The sequence below is a fragment of the Martes martes genome, assembly GCF_963455335.1.
Source record: "Martes martes genome assembly, chromosome: 1".
NCBI classification, from domain to species: domain Eukaryota; kingdom Metazoa; phylum Chordata; class Mammalia; order Carnivora; family Mustelidae; genus Martes; species Martes martes.
In genome coordinates this window covers 125,339,971-125,362,090 of record NC_137888.1, presented here as the reverse complement: position 1 = coordinate 125,362,090, position 22,120 = coordinate 125,339,971, and the positions used below count along the sequence as shown (strand labels likewise).

Sequence of the window (22,120 nt, the reverse complement as noted above, 5' to 3'; positions counted from 1 at the left end):
TGCTCTCTGTTTTTAAGCATGGCTTAGTTTCTTCCCTTGTTGAAAAAATTATTTAATCCTGATACACCATCTGTGGTCCCATTTCATGGAACTCATAAGTTTGAATAAAACCTTAGTGTTTTTCCTCTTTATTCTCCCATTTAATATAGGAATTTCATCCATGACATCATCAACACATAAATTTATTCTATGCTTGAATGCTTTCCGTGACAGGAAGCTCACTGTCTTGCCAAGCAACCTGTTCCATTATTAAATAGCCTCACTTGTTAGAAAAATTTCCCTTGTATTGAATATAAATGTCTTTTTTTGTTGTCACCCATTGATTGTAACTCAGCCCTGAAGCCAGACAGGGAACCATTGGGCCAGCTCAACACTAATTCTACTCAGAAATGAATGGATTTTCTGCTAGGAACCAAGTCTTTGATACTTTCCAATATACCCAACTGCTTCTAATTTAGGATCTTAGCCTTTCATGCCAGGACTACTGAATATCTTCAGTAACTGGATGCTACATCTCCAGTCTCCTCCTAGAACAATTAATACTGAGCATGAGCATCAGATTATATTTGATCATGGCATTCCCTAGCTCACCATCTGTAGCAGTACTTCGCTTTGTTTTGTTTGAGTTTTATTTTCGTGCATATAAACTGAAGAGTCAGATCATATCAGGATTTAGCAGCGGTTCAGGCTGTGCTTCAAGAGGCAGAGGGGTTTAATAAACTAGGGGTTTACATGTGGGCAAGTAGTAGATTAAGTGGAAGCTCCTGAGACCCCGTGTGCACTTTCACAGTTCCCCTGCTTTCAGGAATAATACATTTTTTTAATATTTTATTTATTTGCCAGAGAGAGCACAAGCAGGGGGAGCAGCAGGCAGAGGGAGAAGCAGGCTCCTCACTGAACAGAGAGTCCAATGCAGGGCTCGATCCCAGGACCATGGGATCATGAGCTGAGCCAAAGGTAGATGTTTAACTGACTGAGCCACCCAGGTACCCCTCAGGGATAAGATTTTAAAGTTTGGACACTACTGATCTTGAGGACAAAACCCAAACCACTATTCCCTGCCTCAGCCTGACCTAATTGCCCTCCCATAGGATTGCCTCTGCATTTGGGCTCTCCCAGTTCTCCCCTCCAAAATGGGCTTCCACTCCTGCCAACCCCCACTTCACTCATCCTTCCATCATGTCTTTGGAGAAGTCCCTGAATCCCCACTCCAGTCACGTCCTGCCCTCTTCTCTACCTACATTCAGAACATTTGTTACTGTTGCGGGTTTTTTGGGTTTTTTTGTTTTATATTCTTCTCTTTAATCAAATTATTGAGCATATTGTGTGAAGCAAAATACCACACTTAGAAAAAGTAAAGCAGGGAGCCTGGGTGGCTCAGTCATCAAGTGTCTGCCTTCGGCTCAGGTATGATCCCAGGGTCTTGGGATCGAGCCCTGCCTCAGGCTCCCTGCTCAGTGGGGAGCCTGCTTCCCCCACTCCCACTCCCACTCCCCTGCTTGTGTTCCTTCTCTCACTGCCTCTCTCTCTGTCAAATGAATAAAAAAAATCTTTATTGAAAAAAAAAAAAGCAAGGGTGCCTCGGTGGCTCAATGGGTTAAAGCCCTGCCTTTGGCTCAGGTCATGATCCCAGGGTCCTGGGGTCGAGCCCCGCATTGGGCTCTTTGTTCAACAGGGAGCCTTCTTCCCTTCCTCTCTCTCTGCCTGCCTCTCTGCCTACTTGTGATCTCTGTAAAATAAATAAAATCTTAAAAAAAAAAAAAAAAGTAAAGCAGATAGATTCTTTTTGATGGCTGAGTAGTATTCTATCATCTGTGTGGGTGTGTGTGTTTATATACACACCACATCTTCTTTATCCATTCATCTGTTGATGGACATCTGGGCTTTTCCCTTATTTTGGCTACTGTGGACATTGCTGCTATAAACATTGGGGTGCATGTGCCCCTTCGGACCACTACATTTGTATCTTTGAGGTAAATACCCAGTAGTGCAATTGTTGGGTTTTAGGGTCTATTTTCAACCTTTTGAGGAACCTCCATATTGTTTTCCAGAGTGGCTGTACCAGCTTGCATTCCCACCAACAGTGTAAGAGGGTTCCCCTTTCTCCACATCTTCACCAATATCTGTCATTTCCTGACTTGTTTATTTTAGCCATTCTGACTGGTGTGAGGTGGTATCTCATGGTGGTTTTGATTTGTATTTCCCTGAAGCTGAGTGATGTGGAGCATTTTTTCATGTGTCTGTTGGCCATTTAGAGGTCTTCTTTGCAGAAATGTCTGTTCATGTCTTCTGCCCATTTCTTGGTTGGGTTATTTGTTCTTTGGGTGTGGAGTTTGATAAATTCTTTATAGATTTTGGATACTAGCCCTTTATCTGATATGTCATTTGCAGGTACCTTCTCCCATTCTGTGGGTTTCTTTTGGTTATGTTGACTGTTTCCTTTGCTGTGCAAAAGTTTTTTGTCTTGATGAAATCCCAATAGTTCATTTGTAAATTAGAGTGATTTTAGGAGAAACAAAAGGAATTCTTTTTTTATTCCCACCTTCTTCACCCCCCATCTTAGAACTTGCTTGTTAATCCCTTAGATATTTCTGATGAAAAGTAAACTCTCATTGCAGAAATGAGAGCTCACCTATTACCTCTCTATTTTAGACTTAAGGAAACTGAAGTTCTATGAGTACTTAACCTGAAGTCACGAACTAGCACATGTCAGGAGGCTAGTCCTCTAACTCCTGGCATTGCGCTGTTTCTACCATATGTTATCTCCCCTGAGCATATGCTAACATACTGTTAGCTAACTTCCAATCAGTGTCCACCCAAATAAATTACTGGTTCTTTCAGGGCATTGGTATTTTCTTACCCAAAACTTTGAGAGATGGCAACTGTATGAGCCAAGATGGTAAATTATCTGAATGAGGTGGTACTATGAATCTAAATCCAAGAGACAGAATTTAGTAAGGCTGAAGGAAATCTGCATTTAGAAATAACATATTAACTGCATAAATGCCAAACAAGGTTATTTCTAACATGCCAAGAGTGTGGGTAAGAGAAACAGGCAGTTTCATGGATTACTTCAGGTAGGCAGACAAGGAGAAACTGTCCAGATTAAGGGACATAATAGTTCCTGGTGCTCTGCTGGGCACACCACAAATGCAGAGCCAATCCAAGTGAGACCCACACCTGTTCTGTCTGGAATACAAGTCCTGTTGATGAGGGAGCGGGAGGCTGGCTGAGGACAAAGCAAAAGCTGGCACCTTGCACCCCCTCTCCATCCGCTCCCCTCGGTGATGTGTGTGGCATTCCTCAGGTACCCCTGACTGCCAAAACAAATAGTTAACTTGCTGAGATCACAATCCTGCAAGACAGGAGTCTCCCTTGGTTTAACAAAGAAGTTACATTATCAATAGCACAATTTCCAGAGGCAAACGACTCAGTTCCTCAAGCCTTAATGTCACCCTCCCCTCCATAAACAAAACTGAAGGAGGCTGGGGTAGAAGGAAATGTAAGTGAAGTTAAGTTTCTTCTATACCTAAATCTGACTAACAAAGACGCTTGATAGCAGGATTGTGACATTCCACCAGGAATCTCCCAACTATCTTGATGTTAATGGCTTGCCAAACGACAGCATTGATCAAGCCTCCGGTATCCCTGCACCTTGGAGGCCTCCTTTAACATATGAAAACTCCGTTCAAACCTCCGTTTCCCTCACCTTCCCCCAACCGCAGGGTACAGAACCTGCCATCCCTCACAACCCGGGGCAGCAGCTCTTCCTGCCCACGGGTCCTGTCCCCGTGCTTTAATAAACCACCATTTTGCACCAAAGATGTCTCAAGAATTCTTTCTTGGTCATCGGCTCCGGACCTCAGCCCACCGAACCTCACCCAGGTTCTAGAACTTCATCACTGTAGGTCAGCTTTCCTCCTCTGAATATTCCCTGCTTGACTGAGGATCCTGTTCTCCTCTGCCTTTCCACAGCCTTGTCTCTGCCCTTCTGCTGTGGCCCTTCTGCCCTTGTCTCACTGTAGCCCTGCCCTGCTCCATGGTTCAGTGGTCCTCTAGCATTCAACAGATTTATGTCATCATCTCTTGCCTTTAGCTAATCCCCATTTAACCCAGCTTTTACTTGGCTATGGCTGTCTGTTAACACTCACTAAGCATCCTGTTTTCAGTTCTCTTTTCTCGTGTGCATCAGTCTTCTCTGCCAGAGGGTGAACTCTGTGCCCATAACATTTGCACTGCATGTGCTTGTATTCTCATGACAAGTTGGGTGTAGGTAGAGAAGAAAGACAGCCTTTAAGGGACAATGAAGGGAGAGGTAGAGCAATAAATGAACCCGTCTCAGAATTCTTGTCGTCTATAAAGCTGTTGGGAAGGCCAGCTTTAGTCTGCAGTCTACTCTTAGTGACACTTGAGTGTAGCTGTAGAGACTGGGGTCTGTTTTTTGAAGTGCAAAGAAAACGCTGTGTTTATGAAATCTGCATCTATTGCTAAAGTTTAGCTAATTCATTTTTTACCTCAAACAGCCCTGGAGACATTAATACCCATTTCTGATTAAATTCTCAGTGTGTAGTGTGTACTTTTTCCCACAGCTTTAAGTGATGAGGGAGAAGAAATTAATACAGAGAATGAATCTAAGAGAGAGGAAAGCAGAGTAGGAACATACACTGAAGAATAGTAAGAAAAGCATTTGTCGGGGCTCCTGGGTGGCTCAGTGGGTTAAGGCCTCTGCCTTCAGCTCAGGTCATGGTCCCTGGGTCCTGGGATCAAGCCCCAAGTCAGGCTTTCTGCTCGGCGGGGAGCCTGCTTCCCCTTCTCTCTCTGCCTGCCTCTCTGCCTGCTTGTGATCTCTGTCTGTCAAATAAATAAATAACATCTTTAAAAAAAAAAAAAAAGAAAAGCATTTGTCTTTGGGATCAGAAGACTCACCATTGAGTTTTAACCACTAGCAGAAAGTTGAGAAGAAGAGTGAAAGTGTCTTCTGAACTTACAGAGATCATCAGCTTCTCTCTTCTGGCTCAGGTAGCACTGCCTTGACCTATCATGCCTGTGTCCTGTAAGGCAGCTTCTCTGTACCTTTATTTTTCTTCATCGGTAGAATGGGCTGAAAATACCTGCCCTCTTCTGCATGAGGATTTTGTGATAATCAAATGAAATAACAGGCATAAGACATTTTAAATATTAAAGAACATCGCAGGTATTGGATAATCATCTCCTCCTCCTATGTGACTCATTAGATGGCCTTGCTTTCAATTCTTAATGTTGTTGGGCCATCCTTATGTCACATTATAGTTGTTAGATTTTCCTTGCTCCAGCAATTTTGATTGCCATAGACTGACTTTTCCTCCTCCTCTTGAGTTTCCTAAACCCATTTTCTGTATCTCCCTCCATATCTCCACTTTTCTTGTAAAAAAGTCTTGACACTGGCTTATTCTCTCCTCTGTTATTAAAGTCTCTATCCTGTTGCCCTCAGGTTACTATCATTTACTTTTTTAGGTTCTTATTGATCTTCTGACACCCTTTTTCTTAGTTCTTTGGTTTTAAGCAGATATAACCAGCTGTACATTTTTTTAAATAGCCAAAGCGTAATGTCTACATTGCATTTTTTTTCTTTGGCATTTTCTCCAAGGGCTAATACCCTCATGCTGCCTGCCTAACACGTGGCTATTTACGGTACCCCACTATGAGAAAAATAGGCCAGCCCTTTTCAATCTGTTTTATTTTTTCAAAGATTTATTTATTTTCAGAGAGAGATAGTGAAGGGGAGGGGCAGAGGGGGAGAGAGAGACAGTCTTAAGCAGACTCCACGCTGAGCTCAGAGCCTGATGCGGGGCTTGATCTCACTACCCTGAGATCAACCTGAGCGAAAAGCAAGAGTTGGATGCTTAACTGACTGTGCCCCCAGGTGCCCCCCAATCTATTTTAAAACCTATCCATTCTATAACTTATCTCTTAGGATTTTGCCTTTGAGTCATAATAAATGTATGTGTCAGTCTCTCACCAACTTACTACTCCTTAGGAACTCATATGTATGCATTTTAACAGGAGTTTTCTGGAGAAAAAGACTATAATCCAAGGGAATGAAAGTTATATAAACACACAGTCCCTGGTAGTGTTTCAGCTAAGGCATGGTGACCACTTCCCAAGGTTGAGCTGGAAGATTCCTGAGTCTTCCAATTCAGAAAAATCCATGAGTAACTATAATGATGGGAATTTCAAGCACTTTGGCAAGCCAGTTCCAATCTCTCCCTGTACTTACTTTCTATATTTCGGGCTCTGTACTCCCACCTCTACAATACAGACTATTGTTTTAAGCTTTCTTAGCAGTTGCCAGTTGCCTGTCACATCTAAGAGCATTTTCTTGGCAGACTACCATTCTGCATGAAAGGGAAGATTGGGATTGGAAAGTGGAGTTGACAATTTACCACCCAAAGTATATTAATTGTGAGCTTTGTACTTAGGCAGTCATAATTTACACAATAAACAAAATCCATTTGGTTGCTAAGCAACACCTTTCCCTCATTCTTGACCTCAGTGGAGGTATTTGACCTCTGGATTTAAGAAATCTTAAATTCCATCCTGTTTGCCTAACATGATTTAGTGGCCCAGGCAGGACCAGCTATTATTTCTGCCCTGTACTTACCTCCCTCTGCTCGAATCTCACCTTCCATATCCTCATCTCCAGTGTGAATCCAGCAGCCTTTGGCTGTTCTCTCAGCATAACTCAGACTCATAATCTCACCCAGGTGGTCCTCATGCTTCTGTGGGGATTCCCCATGCACTGAGACCTCAACACCAGGAGCAGGGTCACCAGAATCTAGTATAGATTCACATCCAGTCAGCCTCCAAAGGAAAAGCTTCCCTTTGTAGGATCCTGTGTCTATACCTACTTTATACCAAGATACAACTCCTTCTAAGGTTCCAAATTTGGGAATATGTTTTACATGCATGTACAAAGTTGGGAACATTTGGAAACTTTCTCTACTATTAGATACTGTTATTACTCGAAAGAATTTTTCCCTCTAGGGAGAAAGCAGGTAAATTTGGTAAGAACTTTTTCTTGTGAGAGTATAATTAATTGAAAGAAAGAGTTTTTTATTGAAGGGGGAAAAAAACCTTTTAGAGTATTGTAGTTGTATATTGTAGTTTTATAATCATTCCCAGTTCCTCCTAAGGCTTTTATAATATGTAGCCATTTGTGGTAGTTTCTAATATATAAATAAATGATAGCATTTTGATTTTTATCTCTAACCTTATATCTGCATTATAACCATTTATGTAGATAGCTATTTTCTTCAACAGTCTAGGCTTTTACAGTTCTCCCTGACCCTGGAGCTTAATAGCATAATAATCAAAGAAAAGATGGGTGGGAGAGTGTACTAACACCAAGTGACCAACCAAGTGGTAGGAAGGGAGACTGGTTGCTTTAACTATCAGGAAAGGAAAAGACACATCACATAAATGAACTTGGAGAAAAGGTAAATGGATTTCCCTTTCCTTCATTGTTTGCCCTCTTCCTCTCTGAATCTACCATGGCTTATATATTTGCCTCAGTTTTGCTCCTTCAGGAACCCTCTGTCCACTATGGCATGAAGGGTAAAAGCCACAAGGGCCCATTGTTTGGCTCTGTCACCTTTTCACTGCCCCTTGACTTACACTGTATTTGTTTTATTTGCAGCTCTGTGGCTGTCCTCTCTATTGGAAAGCCCCCATGTTTAGGGCTGCTGGGGGAGAGAGGACAGGATTTGTATCAGCACAGTCATTCATTGCCATGTGGAGAAAGTAAGTATATGAGCAGTCACTACGGGGCTAGGCGAAGAATTGTCTGGTTTTCACAATGTGCTTTATTTAGGTCACTTATTTTACTCATTTATTAATTTCCTTTATCCTTTATTTGAACAAGTAAAATTCAGTGATTCACAACTATTTATAACCACACAGAAATTTTTTCCATGGTCTTTATCTTACAAGTCTAATCAGTAAAAGAGATCTTCAAAGATACCTTTCTAGTAACTCTTTGAAAGTTTCTTAGTTTTGCTTATTAAATTTGGGTCTTAGGATTTGACTTGGTAACAGTGACATAAAAGTAAAGACTCTCCTTTAAGGGGAGCAGACCACCTGTGTCATGTGAGAAATACAGCTTTCATCCTCATGATCTATATCTAGTTGATTTATCAAAAGTAACTGAATTCTAGGAGATTTTAATCATCACTCTTTGAAACTCCTGTTAAGAAACAAATATAAACATCCTGACAAGGTTCCCCCTCCATTTTTAATTCCAGTATAATTACCTACAATGTTATATTAGTTTCATGTGTACAATATAGTGATTCAACAATTCTATACATTATTCAGTGCTTATCATAAGTATACTCCTTTTTTTTTTTTTTAAAGATTTTTATTTATTTATTCGAGAGAGTGAGAGAGAGCATGAGCAGGGGATGTGGGGGCAAGGGGCAGAGGGAGAGGGAAAAACAGACTTCCAGCTGAGCAGGGAGTTGACTTGGAGCTCCATCCAAGGACCGTGGGATTATGACCTGAGCCGAATGTAGCCACTTTACCACTTAAACAACTGAGCCACCTGGGCACCCCCATAAGTATACTCTTAATCCCCTTTACCTGTTTTACCTCTGATGAGTTTTTGAACTACTTCTTTTCTTTTTTCTCCCTTTCTTCTTTATAAGTGATTTCTTGATATATTTATATGTTGTGAGAGAATGTCACAGCTTGCCCTCCTACCTCTTTGAACTGACCAGCCTTTTTTATGTGTGTTCTCCTCACCTTTTTTGGGCTAACTACCCTTCCTGGGTAAACTGTTGGGAAATGCTCTTCACCTGTTATCATCATTGTCATCATCATTATTATTTAAAATTAACATATAACAGTAGAATTCAGCATACTTGCTACCTAAAAGCCCTTAGTAGTGGGATACCTGGGTGGCTCAGTCAGTTAAGCGTTTGTCTTCGGCTCAGGTCATGATCCCATGGTCTGGGATTGAGTCCTGCGTTGGGCTCCCTGCTCAGCAGGGAGCCTGCTTCTACTGCCTGCAGCTCCCCCTACTTTCGCTCATTCACTCTCTCACTCTCGCTCTCTGGCAAATAAATAAGATCTTTAAAAATAAATAAATAAAAGCCTTTAGTAGTATAATGCTTGAGAACATAGTTGGTGATTAATGAATTTATTCTTATTTTTTAAAATCTATCAGCAAGTTGAGTTCACCAAATTCTTCTTGCATTATATTAGAACTACAAGTGATCAGAGTATATAGAACTTTTACCAGTTCATGAACTTATTTTAAGGAAATGCACCAAAGCTAAAAGTTAAAATGCTTCACGTTTTCCAGGTAAATTTTAGTGATTTTGTTACAAGGACTAGTTCTAAGTTGTCTGAATACCAAGAACCAAAAGGACCCTAGGAGAATCATTCCTCTCACACCATCTAGATGATACTTCAAAGTCAGTGCTGTGATCACCATTCCACCTCTCCTATAGCAATTAGAAAACTGCTGGTTAAAATCTAAGAAACGCCTTTTTAAAAATGTGTGTGAATAAGTAGTCATAAAAGTAAGGGAATTCTTTAGAGGCTAGAAATAATGTAAATACTAATTAATAGGAATGAACCAGCAGAAGAACTGGCATTTGCCCTTAGGGTATTTATCACTGGTATTTCTGACAGCCTAGAACCTACAGGAAGAAAATAGAGCCTAGGGCCTGAACAGTAAAGAAGTCAGTTTGAATTCCCTCTCCTTTTCCCACCTGTAAAGTCAAGACTTCAGCTGGGTGGTCCAATTATCTATTACTATTACTGTTATTTTAAATTAGCATGTAACAGTAGCAGAATTTAACTTGAAATGTATACATGTTCTAACTTTTATTCCACTAGCTTCTTTAACCCCAGTAAGTGTCAGGCCATGAAAAGGCCTTAGCTGGAGTATGAACCAGGGGAAGAAACAATAGAGATACAGCACAGCTCTTGTCAGAGGTGTCTTTAGCCATTGAGATCAGAATCATTGGTCATCTAACAGGCTTGAAAGCAGCAAGAAATGAGTTAGAATTCTCAACAATTGTTTAAGAGAAAACTTTGAACAAGCTGGGATATTGAAAAAAAGAATGTAGTCTGTTCTATAAGGGATTAAACCCAGAAAGAAGACTGTAACTACTTATATTTTAAGTTATTTTGAATATTCTAGGACCCTACATTTGTGAGCCTGAGGCTGACTATAGCAAAGGAAAACTGTTAATCAACTTGATGTACCTGCAGCTAAATGGCATAATATTAGAATTACAGCCTGGGGAGGGGGCTGTCTTTAGTCCGTAAGTCACTGACTTAGGGTGGACATTTGCTTTGCTGGGCAGAGCAGCAACAGCCACCACAATAGCTGTGTTCTTTTATTGAGATGGATCATCTTAATTTTATCTCTCGGGAAAAGATATTTCTGCAAAAGGCGAAAGGGGAAAAAAGATATGAAGCACAAGTCTTCATTTTAGGTAACTACAGGAAACTGCTTATGAAGTCATATAGCATGGGCAACTGTCCCTGTCTTTTCTCATTTGAAGAAAATTTCTATGAAGAGTTAAGTCTGTATGTATCTATATTGAAGCTTTAGCTTATGGCCCCATACTAAAATGGTTGGAGCGCCCTCTCGTGGGAGCTCCTTTCTATGCTCTTAAGATGTCTTTTTTAGTTTAGTTTAATTTTTATTTCAATTCCAGTTAGTTAACATACACTGTAATATTAGTTTCAGGTATACAATATAGTGATTCAACACTTCCATATGACGGCCTGTGCTCATCACAACAAGTACACTCCTTAATCCCCATCACCCATTTCACCCATCCTCCACCCACCTCCCCCCTGGTAACCATCAGTTTGTTCTCTATAGTTAAGAGTCTGTTTCTTGGTTTTTAAAATGCCCTTCAAAAGCAAGGGTGCTTTATGGGGCGCCTGGGTGGCTCAAATGGTTAAGTATCTGCCTTCCGCTTAGGTCATGATCTCAGGGTCCTGGAATCGAGTCCCACATTGGGCTCCCTATTCAGCAGGGAGCCTGCTTTTCCCTTTCCCTGTGTCTGCTGCTCCCCCTGCTTGTACTCTCTCTCTCTCTCTATCTGTGTCAGGTAAGCAAATGAAATCTTCAAAAAATAATAAATTAAAAAATAAAAGTAAGGGTGCTTTAAAGTAGACCCTAGTATGGCTATTTGGGGAGACTAAGCAACTCATAGGCATGATGGTTTGAGTTATCATATTGACCTTGAAGAAGATAGTGTTTATTTTTGCAATTTTTTAATAAATTTTAACCTTTGCATAAAATGACCTGGGCACAAGTATAGTACATTAAATTTTCAAATACAAAAAATAACTGGCAGATAAACACAGAATTAAACATATTGGTATATACATACACAAGCTGACTTGCTCCAATAATAGGCTCTATATAATCTTGAAAAGTAAAGTCAAAGGTAAAAGTCACCAAATAACAAGAAATAATTTCCCTGCTATCCCAGTGCTCATGGGGTGGAGGCTCCCTAGCCCTGTCCCTAATCCTTTGGAGACAAACCTCTTAGGCTCTTGTTCCCCTGCCCCTGCTCTCCCTCATTCCCCTGCCCCATTGCCTGTTTCCTGTCTATACTCTGACGCAGTCTGAACATTTTTTGGGGGGTAAGACATAGGTCCACAGCCTTTTTGAGCTCCTAGATTACCAGCTTTGTGGCAGAACTCCTCTCAAACAGTAATATTTTCCAGTTTGCTTTATTTTCTCTTGTATTTTAATGTCAGCATTTCATTTGCCTATTGACAAAACAATATTTTGTTTTAAGAGCTCTGGAAGATAATAGTTTAGAATAGCTATGTTTACCTTCTTCAGCTTTCATAACTTTTATTTTTCTCCTTTTCTCTTCCATATAGAGTTCACCAGCCACTATCATTGTCTGAAAATCGTAATTCACCTTTTCTTTCTTTCTTATGCTTCTGATAGGAAAGAGCTATTCTTGATTTGCCTTTTTCTTCTGAGTATCTCTCATCTGTGCCATCCTTTCTTTATAAAAGTGCTCCTTTCCAAAAATCTCCCCCACTGTTTTATTCTGATCATTTTCCAGCACTTATTACATACTAATCTTTTTTTGAAATGTATATGTATTTAATTCTAGGGGCCTTGAGTATGTTAAAGAATGATAAGGAGAATTAATACACAAATTATACTGTAGCTTTAATAATCACAAATGAGGTCAGTTTAAGTATATATCTGTTAAATCACAAACATTTTTTGAGAATCCTCTGTATGAAAGTCTCTGTGCTGGGTGCTAAGGAAGAAAAGACCTATTTATAACTGTGTCTGCCCTTTAGGTGCCAGAAAAATAAAAGAAAACTAACAGTACAGTGATATATATAATACACATAAATTAAACAGTACAAAGATCAGTAAAGAATTTAGTTCTGAGAGAAGGCTTTTTGAAGAGGTGGGTTTATTAGGGGGATGGGTGGTATTCTAAGAGAGCAGAATCGCATGAGAAATGGCAGAGAGGCAAGAATGTACATGACATACTTAGAGAAGAGTAGATCAGGCCAGCTGCCTGGAGTGGAAGTTTCCTTTAGCAAAATAGTAAGATAGGTAGGTAGGCAGGCTCCCACCTAATTACAGAAGGCCTCAAATGCTCAACTTAGGTATTTAGGCTTACTCATGTAAGTGGTAGAGAGCTCGTGAACATTTTTGAAAAGGGAAATTGTATAATCAAAAGATGTTTTGTAATAAATTGTCTATGTTTTAAGGTTGGATGAACACTGAACTCTATTTTGACCCTTTTCCCTTCTGTCAGTGTCAGCATGAAGTAGTAAGATCCCGGACTTGAAGGTACACTAGAAATAGAAAAGAGCGAATGGTTCAATAAAACATTTTGAGGAAATATTCCTAAGGACTCGTATATTCCAATCTTGTATTCCAAGCACTTAGAGCTCCAAGCTAGAAACCGGGGAGTCGTCATGGACTTTTCCTTTCCTTTTATTCCTCCACACCCATCAATTACCATGTTCCTTCCTTTTCAACCAGATTTGCCCCCTTTCTCTTCATCTCCCACTGCCACTATCTGTGCTCAGGTTGGTTGGATTCTTGCTTGATATTTCTGAAAAGCACTTCTGGTCTTGTCACTGTCCAAGTTAAAATTTTTCTGTGGAGTAGGCTAAAGTCCAGGCTCCCTGACCTAACATAAAAGGACCTCGGTATCCAATCCTACATGCTCACGTCCCCTTCTCTTACCATCCCCGCATTTGTAAGTACCAAAATATTCCATGCACTCTCACACCAGGGATTTGTCCATGCAACCCTCTTGACCCACAGCACCCTTCTTTCCTGCTTCCCCTTTTTGGGAATCTCACTGACCTCCTGTGGCCTTCAGTGACACCCATGTTTATTATTTCTGTCGTGGCTGTCACACAGTAGTATCATCTTATTAGTGTAGCACTCTCGCTAGACTGTAAGCTCCAGACAAAGTATGTGGCACACAATTAGCATTCAATACATGAGTAAAGAAGAAAATCAAGAAAATGTGGAGACTAATGGGATGTGGAGAAAATAAGGAAGAGAAATAGGTTTAAAATGACTCAAAATTTCAAACCCAGATAACTCAGGTTGGTACCACCTTTAACAAAAATCCATGTCCATGAAAAGGACTGACTTTGAAAGGAAGATTTTAAATTTGGTTTCGACCATAAAAGACTCTTAATCTCACAAAACAAACAGGGTTGTGGGGGGGGGCGGTAGGAAAAGGGTGGTGGGTTATGGACATTGGGGAGGGTATGTGCTATGGTGAGTGCTGTGAAGTGTGTAAACCTGGCAATTCATAGACCTGTACCCCTGGGGCTAACAATACATTATATGTTTATAAAAAATAATTTTTTTTTAAATTTTGGTTTCGATATTTTGACTTTGCTACACTTGATGTTAGCCAAAAGACTGAGAAGCAATCGCTATTTTGACTTCATCAGAGTATAGTTACTAAGTGGAAATGTCCAGTAATTAGCTGGACATGAGGAATTTTTAAAGCTTAAAGACTTATAAGGGCAATCATTCTTTTTTTGCAGCCTGGTCCTTCAAAATCTAATTTCAAAAGCCCCCTATCTGGTTGGCCCTGAATATGTCTGCCAACCTGGGCAGACAGACATTTTTGCTTTATGTGGTTCATAGTAGTCCAGCTGATGGATTCTCTCCTGGCTAGCTGGTGGGTAGCTCTGGAGTTCTGGGTCTGGATGTCCTGTGCCAAACCTGAATAGGCATTCTCCCTCAAGTGTATTTTTACCTGAGTTCAGTTGACTCTGTGGTATTGATGAAGTTCTAGAACCTAGGTCAGGTTCGGTGGAGTGAGGTTCGGAGCCGACGGCTAAGAAAGAATTCTTAAGACGTCTCTGGTGCAAAAAGGTGGTTTATTAAAGCACGGGGACAGGACCCGTGGGCAGGCAGAGATGCAGCTGCCCCGGGGATGTGAGGAGTGGCTGGTTATATACACAGGAGTTAGGTAGGTGAGGACGAAGGGGGTGTTCAGAAGGGCTATCAGGGTAAAGAAGACTGTCAGGATATTGAAGTCCTTGTTACTATCCAGCCAAGGCCGCTTTCCCTCTAATGAGGCACTGACATAAAGACAATTGGGAGTCTCCTGGTGGAATGTCGCATTCCTGCTATCAAGCGTCCTTGTTAGTGAGATTTAGGTTTAGAAGCAATTTAACTTTATTTACTTATCCTTCTACCTCAGCCTCCTTCAGTTTTTATGGAGGGGAGGATGATGTTAGGGCTTGAGGAACTGAGTTATGTGCCTCTGGAAATTGGGCTATTGATAAGGTAACTTCTTTGTTGTAAATCTCAAGGACATTTGTAAACCAAGGGAGACTCCTGCCTTGCAGGATTGTGATCTCTGCAAGTTAACTATTTGTTTCTCATTTATGGCAGTCAGGGGTGCCTGAGGAATGTCACCTATAGTACCGAGGGGAGGGGAGCGGGTGGAGAGGGGGTGCAAGGTGCCAGCTTTTGCTTTGTCCTCAGCCAGCCTCCTGCTCCCTCATCAGTATCAGCCCCAGAAGCATTTTACAAAAATAATAAGCCATTTTGTTGAGCGTTTACAGAGGTGTCCCTTTGACAAAATCAAGAGCATGGAGAAATTCCCTTTTTAAAAAATCATGGAAAAGAGAGAACCTGATTCTGGATCTAAATGGCCTTCGGTTGAGGCTGAAATTATCAACTGTTGATATTGTAGACATTTTTCACAGTAGCCGCCTTCCTAAGCAATTGTATCTTTTATAGGTTGCTGAATGACCATCATGATGATGCCTCCAAGTTTATCTGTCTTCTAGCAAAGCCCAGCTCCAACTCTCTAGAACAGGAGGATTTTATCCCTTTACTTCAGGTAATTTTCATTTCCTTCTAAAAATGGATTTTATTTTTAGAGTTTCAGAGGTTTTAAAATTTTTTTCCGCTGTAAGATATGTCAATCGAGATATACAAATCTAGGGTCAGATTTCTAGCATAGTCGTTTTCAAGGTCGTTTTAGGAACAAAATCATTTTGTTTAATGAAAATTAACACAGAAATCATAGTTTTAAACTGATAAAACAGGGCTAGTCCCACTGAAGCAGAAGAGGGGGCACTACTCAGTCTCCCCCTTACCCAGCCACTGCAAACACTGAAACACCTTCTGAAACCAGAAGTTTGGTCTACTTGGCCCAGATGACCTATCTCCAACAGAAAGAGCGCACTTGAAGAGTATTTATATCTAGGCCTTCCAGTAAGAATCAGTTACATGCCAGTATTGGATCTGTTTTTGCTGTAGCATTCTTCATAGCCTGATATGTTACTTGTTAATATTCTTCATTTCATGTCTAAATATTTGGTTTTCCTAAGCAGATCACAAATTCCTTGAAGCTAAGGTTTGCCTTTCATGTCTGGTGAATGCTCATCATTGTTTTAGCTGTTCTAGTAAATGCTTGTTGACTTGTTAGTGAGGATGCCTAAAGAGAGACAGAAAAATACATTGACAATAGTTTTTTGGTTTGGGTTTTGTTTTAGTTGTATTCAAGGCTACCATCATTTTTTTGGTAATTTTCTTGTTGAAATATAACGTGCACACAAAAAACACAAATCATAAGTGTACCCAGCAATCAGTGAATTTTCACAATGTGAGCACATCTGTGTAACTAGCACCCAGATGAAGAAAAAAACCTTACCAGTACCCCCAAAGCTCTTCATGTTCCCTCCCAGTCACTGCCACACAATGGTTACCACTATTCTATGTCTAATACAATATGACATAGATTTTTAATTATAATAACAAATTTCCATGTTTATGATTTATTTTACATCCATAGTCTTCAAGCTTGTCTTAACTTGCACGATGGCCCTGATTATCTTTAGATTCATATGCTACATGTTATTGTTCCCCTTTAAAAAGTACTCATGAGAATGAGGACACTTAGTAGTCTTTTACATTTAATTAGGATCATTATACATAATAATACCCAACATTACCTGTTGCTACTTATGTTTTGTCAAATCACAGATATTCAGTATTTGAACTGTATTTCTAAAACACTAGGTTTTTGTTGTAAGCTGCGTGATTTTCTTTATTTTTTTCACTTTAATTCCATATAGTTAACATACAGTGTTATATTAGTTTAAACTTAAGTCTCTTTATCTGTTTCACCTCTCCCCGACCTACCTCCCCTCTGGCAGTTTATTCTCTGTAGTTGTCTCTTTTATTTGTCTCTTTTTTTTTCTTTGTTCATTTGTTTTGTTTCTTAAATTCCACATATGAGGGGCACCTGAGTGGGGACAGTTGGTTAAGTGTCCAACTCTTAGTTTCAGCTTGGGTCCTGATCTTGGGTTTTGGGATCGGGCCCTGACTTGGGCTCCGCAATCAACACAGAATCTGTTTGGGAATCTCGCTCTCCCTCTGCATTCCACACCCCATTGGTCTAGTACGTGCGTGCTCTCTCTCTCTCTTAAAATAAATAAATAAATCTTTTTAAAAAATTCCACATGAGTGAAATCATGTTCTTTGTCTTTCTGTGACTGACTTATTTCACTTAGCAATATACCCTCTAGTCTATCCATGTAGTTCCAATGGGAAGATTCATTCTTTTTATGGCTGAATAATATTCCATTGTTTATATATACCATCTCTTTTTTATCCATTCATCTATTGATGGACACTGGGGCTGCTTCCATAATTTGGCTATTGTAAATAATGCTGCATATACCTTTTTGAATTAGTGTTTTTGTTTTCTTTGGGTAAATACCCAGCAGTGGAATTACTGGATCCTATGGTAGTTCTGTTTTTAACTTTTTGAGGAACCTCCATACTGTTTTCCACAGTGGCTGCACCGGTTTGCATTCCCACCAACAGTGCATGAAGGTTCCCTTTTCTCTGCATCCTCACCAACATTTGTTATTGCTTATCTTTTTACTTTAGCCATTCTGACAGGTGTGAGACCATATCTCACTTAGGTTTTACTAGCATTTCCCTGATGATTGATGATGCTGAGCATCTTTCATGTGTCTTTTGGCCATCTATATGTCTCTTTGGAGAAATGTCTGTTTGAAAACATTAGATTTTAATAACAGTTCTCTATCCACCCTTTACCTTTACCCCTCAATCCATTCTGGCCCTGCTCTGACTCCTACAAACTGCATCTTTTGGGTCCCCATCCCTGACTAGCTTCTGGCTGAGTCTGGCCAGTGGATTGTACTTCCAGGAGTGGGCATTTTTTCCCTAGTCCACTTCAGCACAGCAACTATATCTGTATACTACAGCTTCTGAGGGATGGCCTCTTCTCCATAGTTTGAGTGCCTACCCCACTCCCATAATGCTATTCCCTGCCTTGTCCCTCTGTCTCTAGAGATTGTAAGGGTATCCTTCTGTTGCTTGTTCTTGGTGCCGCACTGTTCCCTTGTGTTTTCCCTTCACCTGCCCATGACATAGTCCCTTCATGAAAGGTTCATATGGGTAAATTCTTTTTCCTCTGGGGACCCTACTCCTGACTGAGTTTTATTAGAAGCTTTAATAAAATCACGGACAGGAATATAAATTAAATCCATATCAAAAGAATTACAAACAATAACAAAACTATAATTATGAGTTAGTAAACATTTATACTTCCTTTATACAGGAGGAATTTTATTTTTCTTTAACAAGTAGATTTATGGAGTCGTCAAGTAAAAGCTGACAGACTGAATAGATACATTCTCCTCCCATTCTGTACCAAACTCCTCTAAAGTGAAAATATAGAAATTTAAAGGGAATTAACACATGAATGGAATGGTAGAGAAGAATGGAAAAAAATTAATGTCAAGCGATTTCCAATTTCTTAAAGCTAGAAAGTAGAAACAGGCTAAGGAAACCACAGCCCAGAATGAGGGGCTACATATGGACTACAGTGGAGAAATGAGATACTCTTCTCTATTCTCTTAGCAGGATCCCAGAGCAGCTGTAAAGTCAGGGTTGGCAGTTCTAATGGGAAGTATTAGAAATGAAAGTGCATACTAGCATTTACTCACAAGCCTAAACAAAGTAACAAACAATAAAGCATGCTAAGACAAATTCCAGTAGAGAAATATCCTAGATAGTACCTGACTAGTAGTCCTCAGAACTATGAAGGTCATCAGAAAAAAGGAAAGTTTGCAAAATTGGTAGAGCCAAAAGGAACCTAAGGAGATGTGACAGCTAAATGGAATATGAGGTCCTGGGTAGGATCCTGGAACAGAAAAAAGATATTAGGTAAAAACTAAGTTAATAAAGTATGGTCTCTCATAATAGTATTAATAATGTGTCAATATTTATTTATTAACTATAACAGATGCTAATATAATGTAGGGTATATAGGAACTCTATACAGTCTTACCAATTTTTCTTTAAAAATTGTTCTAAAAAATTAAGTCTTTGTAAATAATAATTACTATTTTCAGGTAGATTATATAAAATAAGAATAGAATATTATGAAAACAGAAAACTAATACCAGAAAGAGCTGTTAGAATTTTAAAATGTAGGGGAGTCCTGGGTGGCTCAGTTGGTTAAGCATCTTACTCTTGATCTCCAGGGTTGTGAGTTTAAGCCCCACATTGAGCTCCACACCTAGTATGGAGCCTACTTTAAAAATTTTTTTTAAATGTAAGTACCAAAATCTGAAATTTCATCATAAGTCCTGGAAACTAAAGTTTAGGATATCTCACAGGAAGGGAGAGAAAACCAAAGAGAGGGAGAAGGAAGGAAGGAGGAGACATAGAGAACTAATTCAAGAATTTCAACAACTAACGAGTCTAGAGAAGAAAGGAGAGAGAGAAGGAAATCATCACAGAAATAATACAGAATGGGGAGAATTCAAGAGACTGGGATGATAAGATGGGTACAAAGAGCTAGAACCTGGTAGGATTCTTTGGGATCCCTGTTTCCTTCCTTGGGAACATGCCTGTGTAACCAGCATATAGTCAAAAATATAATTTGAGGGGTGCCTGGGTGGCTCAGTCAGTTAAGGATCTACCTTCTGCTCAGGTCATGACCTTGGGGTCCTGGGATCAAACCCTACATCAGGCTCCTACTCAGCAGGGAGTCTGCTTCTCCCTCCCCTGCCCTTGCTCATACACTCACTCTCTCTCCCAAATAAATAAATAAAATCTTTTTTAAAAAAAGTAGAATTTGACACTCCTACACCAGACTCTCCTGCTCCCTCCAGTCCTGCCCACAGAATTAAAGAAATAATATAGAATACAGGTTTTTTGATTGAAAAAAGCCAAGTACAATGAGTAAAAGAAAGAAACATACATAAACATGTCATCAAAAAATTTTAGAAAAATGCTGATGAAAACAAGATACTAAAAGCTTCCAGAGAGAAAAACCAGGTCCCTTTAATAAGAACAAAAATTGGGGTGGTCTTGGATTCTCATTAGTAACTCTAGGAGTTATGGATTTGAAATCAGATTTCCAGTATCCTGCCAAGCTATTAGTCAGATATGAGATTAGAATAAAGGCATTTAAAGGCTCAGAAAGTTTATCTCCCTATTTTCTAAAGAATTACTTGAATAGATACTGTATCCAATTAAGTAAACCAAGGGGCACCTTGGTGGCACAGTAGGCTAATGCCTGACTCTTGGTTTAGGCTCACGTCATGATCTCAGGGTTGTGGAATTGAGCCCCAAATCAGACTCGATGCTCAGCGTGGAGTCTGCTTGGGATTCTTTCTCCTGTCTCCCTCTGCCCCTTCCCCACACATGCATGCATGTGCGCCTGCTCTCTCCATCTCTCCTCCTCGCTCTCTAAAATGAATAAATCTTCCAAAAAAATTAAGTAAACGAAGAAAGAGGAATAAATAAAATCCATGGAACGGTGGATTCAATCCAGAGAATCAGTGAAGGGAAGACCTCAAATGGCAACAGAAGGGCAGCCAGTCCAGAATAGAAAAGGCGATGGATTTCTCTGGGAACAAGTTCTCCATAAAGGGGAACAGGGAGGGATGAAACTATTTTATGCAGTACTATCATATTTGGAAACAGGGAAACTGGAAGGTATGCTTGTAGCACAACATTCTCTATATAAACAAGTTTTTTAAAAAGCAATTCAAAACTCCAAGAAAATTGAAAAAAATAAACCTGTATAAAACAGTCACGATCTAGGGGCGCTTGGGTAGCTCAGTGGGTTAAAGCCTCTGCCTTCGACTCAGGTCATGATCCCAGGGTCCTGGGATTGAGCCCCACATCAGGCTCTCTGCCTACTTGTGATCTCTGTTTGTCAAATAAATAAATAAAATCTTAAAAAAAAAAAAAAAGTCATGATCTAAGCTTGAAGCAAACTGAAATATGGCATGATTACAGTTGATGGAAAGAAAGAAAAAAAAGTCCAGTTACCTTCAGTTCTCCTTTGAATGCCCAAAGGACATGATGTTGGACCAATAAGAAAGTAGGAACTTTCTCCAGGAATGGAAGCATTGGCAGGATCCATTTTTCTTGCCCTCCTGCCTAGCTGGCCCAGTATAGTAGGTGCCAGTCCTGACATTCCATCATCCTTGCTAGCACCACTCACCCCATTCTGGTGTTCCCTTGCAAACCTGCCCCAGCAGGTCCCCTCCAAAATGGTTCCCACTGTGCCACACCCAGTAGGCACCCTAGGCTAGGCCTGCTGCCCACCTCCAAAGCAGTTTCTACTACACTACACCTAATGGGTAGCCTTAAACCTGGACACGTACTCTCCAAAAACTACTACTATATAGGGGCCCACAGCAGTGGTGACCCAGCCACAAAAGGAGGGAACATATAGCCTACAACTAGTACCCCCTAGAGAGCCTGGTTCTGATGATTAGGGGAGATTTCACTTCTGGGCCCCACAGGATGCTTTCTACATAAGGCCACTCCTTCATGACCAGATATAGCCGATTTACCTAAAACATAGAAACAAATAGAGTCAGACAAAATGAGGAGATAGGAATGAAAGAACAAGACAGAAAACAACCTCAGAAAAAGAACCAGAACAATCTAACTAATAGGGAGTTCAAAATAATGGTCATAAAAATGCTTACTGAACTATAGAGAAGAATGAATGAACACAGTGAAAACTTCAACAGGAGATAGAAAATGTTAAAAAGAACCAATCAGCTGAAGAACAATAAATGAAAAACACACGAGAGGGAATCAGCAACTTTAGAGGATGCAGAAAAATAGATCGATGATCTGCAAAACAGGGTAGTGGAAATCATTCAAGCTAAACAGCAGAATGAAAAATTGTAAATGAGCATAGCTTAAGGGACCTCTTAGATAACATCAGGCATACCAGCATTTGCATTAGAGGGGTCCTAGAAGAATAAGAAGGAGAAAGTAGCAGAAAACATAGTTGAAGAAATAATAACTGAATGCGGCTTTAACCTGGGGGAGAAAACAGACATCTAGGTCCAGAAACCACAGAGATGAGGTCCACACAAGTCACATAATAATTAAAATGTCAAAAATTAGAGATAAAGAGAATCTTAAAAGCAGCAAGGGAAAAGCTGCTAGTTACCTACAAGGGAACACCCATAACACTATGAGCTGATTTTTCTGCAAAAATTTTGCAGGCCAGAAGTGAGTGGCATGATATATTTTAAGTGCTACAAGAAAAGGAAAAAAAAA

The 22,120-nt window shown here is 40.1% G+C and overlaps 1 protein-coding gene across 2 annotated transcripts in view; it reads left to right on the top strand.

The window, feature by feature from the left end:
* PPP2R3A (protein phosphatase 2 regulatory subunit B''alpha) overlaps nt 1-22,120 on the top strand; it is a 203,330-nt gene that overhangs the window by 81,375 nt on the left and 99,835 nt on the right. For both annotated transcript variants that reach the window (XM_080808037.1, XM_080808038.1), the window contains 2 exons: nt 7,676-7,779; nt 15,278-15,380. In XM_080808037.1, coding sequence (XP_080664163.1) covers nt 7,676-7,779; nt 15,278-15,380 — 207 coding nt within the window. The remainder of the gene's footprint in view (nt 1-7,675; nt 7,780-15,277; nt 15,381-22,120) is intronic.